Genomic DNA, 2,183 nt, shown 5'->3' with positions numbered 1-2,183 from the left:
TCCCTAAGCTCTTTAGTGAGCAAGCTGAAGAAGATGATCAAGCGCTGGAGCGACTGCATCAAGCTGCTGTGCGTGGTGAGTTGCGTCGGAAGAAACGTCATCATGGTGTGGGGATGGATGACAGTGAGGATGAAAGTGATGATGAAGATCAACGTGCTAGACGGGCACGTCATTCAATGAAAAGGGCACGAGTTGATCGAGACGACGTGAAAGCATTGGGTGGGTGACCTGTGCTTGTTTTATAGAGTGGGACTCATCATTTGGCCACAGAGGCCAATCCGGAGACGAAAGCATTTGCCGAGTCATACATGCAGACTGTACTGGATGATGGTAATGACTTCGACCACCTTGGAGATGCATCACAGGAGTCTAGCAGGACTCTTGTTGGGGACGATGACGAAGAAGGTGACGTGAACGTGGGCAAATTCACGCGTGATGACTTGATACGACAAATTTACGATGGAGGGTTGGAAGACGAGGTTCGCCCGCTTGCTGTGCTCTAGTAATTCTTGTGCTCTTCTAACAACCGGTCTTCAGGATTATGAGATGGACCTGACCGATACGTTGTGGATAGACGGCAAAGACGAGGAAGACCACATCCGCGTGAAGGCTGTCAAGTTTAACAAAAGGATGGCTGGTGCTTCAATCATAGGTGCAACCGAGCTTGACGATGGTTTGGAGGTCAGTTGTGGCTCATGTTCTATTGTTCCTGAATTGATGTCTTTCAAAGTTCCTATCTTCCGTGTCCAAATCTAATCAACGTCAGCGAAATCAAGAGCAGTCTTGGATGAAGCGCGAAGGAAAGATAAGAAATCCAGGTACATCACGATCTGTTGGCGGTGCAGCCGTAACCAGTCTAGGAGGCAGCGCTCTCCGTAAAGTGTCGCGTGCGTCGTTGGCTGGTGCAGGCTCCGCGCCTCCAGTCAATGTACCAAAGCCTGTGAAGGCAGCAGAAAGTTTCCTATCGGCAGTCGACAGAACGAACAGGTTTGCATAGGCAGCCTTGGTTTATTAGTCACGTGTTGGTAGTTTTCAGCTTTGTGCCTTCGTTGAAGTTATAAGTACATGGAGTTTCTAGCGCTAGTAACTAGTGTTGAAGAGCGGTAAGCAAGATGAGGGGAAGGTGCGAATGAAGAGGGAAGAAAGCAAATATGGGATGGCAATATAGTAATAAAGTGGTACAGTCTCCTGAAGGCTGAGGAGTAGCTTCAAAGGATGGGTATAAGAAAGCACAGGACAAATAGTATGTCCCAGTAAAGGGTACTGAACCGGGACAAAGCAGTATCAGTGATACTGCTTTCCGCCAAAGGGTTTTCCGAAGCGCACCCAAGATGCTTTCGGACGAGAGGATGGAACGCTGTAAGTTCGCGATGCTTGACGCGAACGTGAAGGACTGCGCCGTTTTCTGTTGCTGTTTTGAATCTAAAGACATGTAAAATAAGATCTTTTGGGGTGTAGACATGTGGATTCACTTTGTGTCGGAGCAAGATGAGCTTCGCCATGTTGGCGGGAGGACCAGTCTCACGGAAAGGATTTCCTAGAAGTAAATATGAGAAACGGGTGCAAGGGCCAGAGAATGAATGCGTACGCGAAGCGACGAGCGCGAGACCTGATTCATGAGCGTCGAGAGACTCGTCAGCGGACATTATTGATAGCCATAGAGCGGGCATGAAAACGTAGACGAAAAGGAGGGCAGCAAGGGAGCTAAGTGTCATGAGGGCCAACATTGTCGCTGAGCGCGGACAGCGCTAGGGCGCGAAAGGCGCAGAATGGTGGCGAGGGAGAGTTGGCCCAGAGTCGGCGGGATTATTTGGCGGAATTATGGTGAGACTTGTTTTCTTTTTATTGTGGCTGTGCCGGTGATGGCACTCTCTGTCGCAACAGTGACCAGTGTAGGACTCATTTGCAAAGCTGCCATTGCTCTCGGTATCTGCTCTTTGCGCGTCAAAGGTCTATCCACTCTCGACACCGCACTACATAGCCAACACAGACAAGGCATTCTGACTGGTCCGTGTCCAACTCACCGACGATTAACATGATTTTTTACTAAATTGTTAGTTTCAAACCACATCTCCACGTGACTCTTCTTACTCATGCACTATCTTCTTGCTCATTGATTCTCTGTCAGCGTTGATGACCCTTTAGTTTGGGCTGCTCTTCCACTCCGGTACTATCTCAGTTCC

General features: G+C 49.1%; 2 protein-coding genes across 2 annotated transcripts; one reads left to right on the top strand and one right to left on the bottom strand.

Moving 5' to 3' along the window:
* Window positions 1-459: 459 nt before the first annotated feature.
* Window positions 460-997, top strand: LACBIDRAFT_305788 (uncharacterized protein; the record flags this gene model as incomplete). The annotated part of the gene is made up of 2 exons (XM_001875283.1): window positions 460-681; window positions 731-997. The coding sequence occupies 2 exons, from the start codon at window positions 460-462 to the stop codon at window positions 995-997; spliced, it is 489 nt and encodes a 162-aa protein (XP_001875318.1).
* A 30-nt stretch (window positions 998-1,027) lies between these two features.
* On the bottom strand, window positions 1,028-1,776 carry LACBIDRAFT_292184 (uncharacterized protein). The gene is made up of 4 exons (XM_001874722.1): window positions 1,589-1,776; window positions 1,473-1,537; window positions 1,327-1,422; window positions 1,028-1,263 (listed from the first exon to the last, which is right to left on the bottom strand). The coding sequence occupies exons 1-4, from the start codon at window positions 1,725-1,727 to the stop codon at window positions 1,081-1,083; spliced, it is 483 nt and encodes a 160-aa protein (XP_001874757.1). The 5' UTR covers window positions 1,728-1,776; the 3' UTR covers window positions 1,028-1,080.
* Between the last annotated feature and the right edge of the window lie 407 nt (window positions 1,777-2,183).

This window comes from Laccaria bicolor, genomic scaffold, assembly GCF_000143565.1.
Source record: "Laccaria bicolor S238N-H82 LACBIscaffold_2 genomic scaffold, whole genome shotgun sequence".
Lineage (NCBI taxonomy): Eukaryota > Fungi > Basidiomycota > Agaricomycetes > Agaricales > Hydnangiaceae > Laccaria > Laccaria bicolor.
The sequence above is the reverse complement of the archived record's forward strand: the minus strand, read 5'-3'. Positions and strand labels throughout refer to the sequence as shown.

Excerpts from the sequence above, each read along its gene's own strand:
- LACBIDRAFT_292184 (XM_001874722.1), bottom strand. The coding sequence starts at position 1,727 with ATGTTGGCCCTCATGACACTTAGCTCCCTTGCTGCCCTCCTTTTCGTC. Across the intron at positions 1,538-1,588 it reads TCTCGCGCTCGTCGCTTCGC|GAAATCCTTTCCGTGAGACT; the intron begins GTACGCATTCAT and ends ATTTACTTCTAG. Across the intron at positions 1,264-1,326 it reads CTCGTCCGAAAGCATCTTGG|TACCCTTTACTGGGACATAC; the intron begins GTGCGCTTCGGA and ends GTCCCGGTTCAG.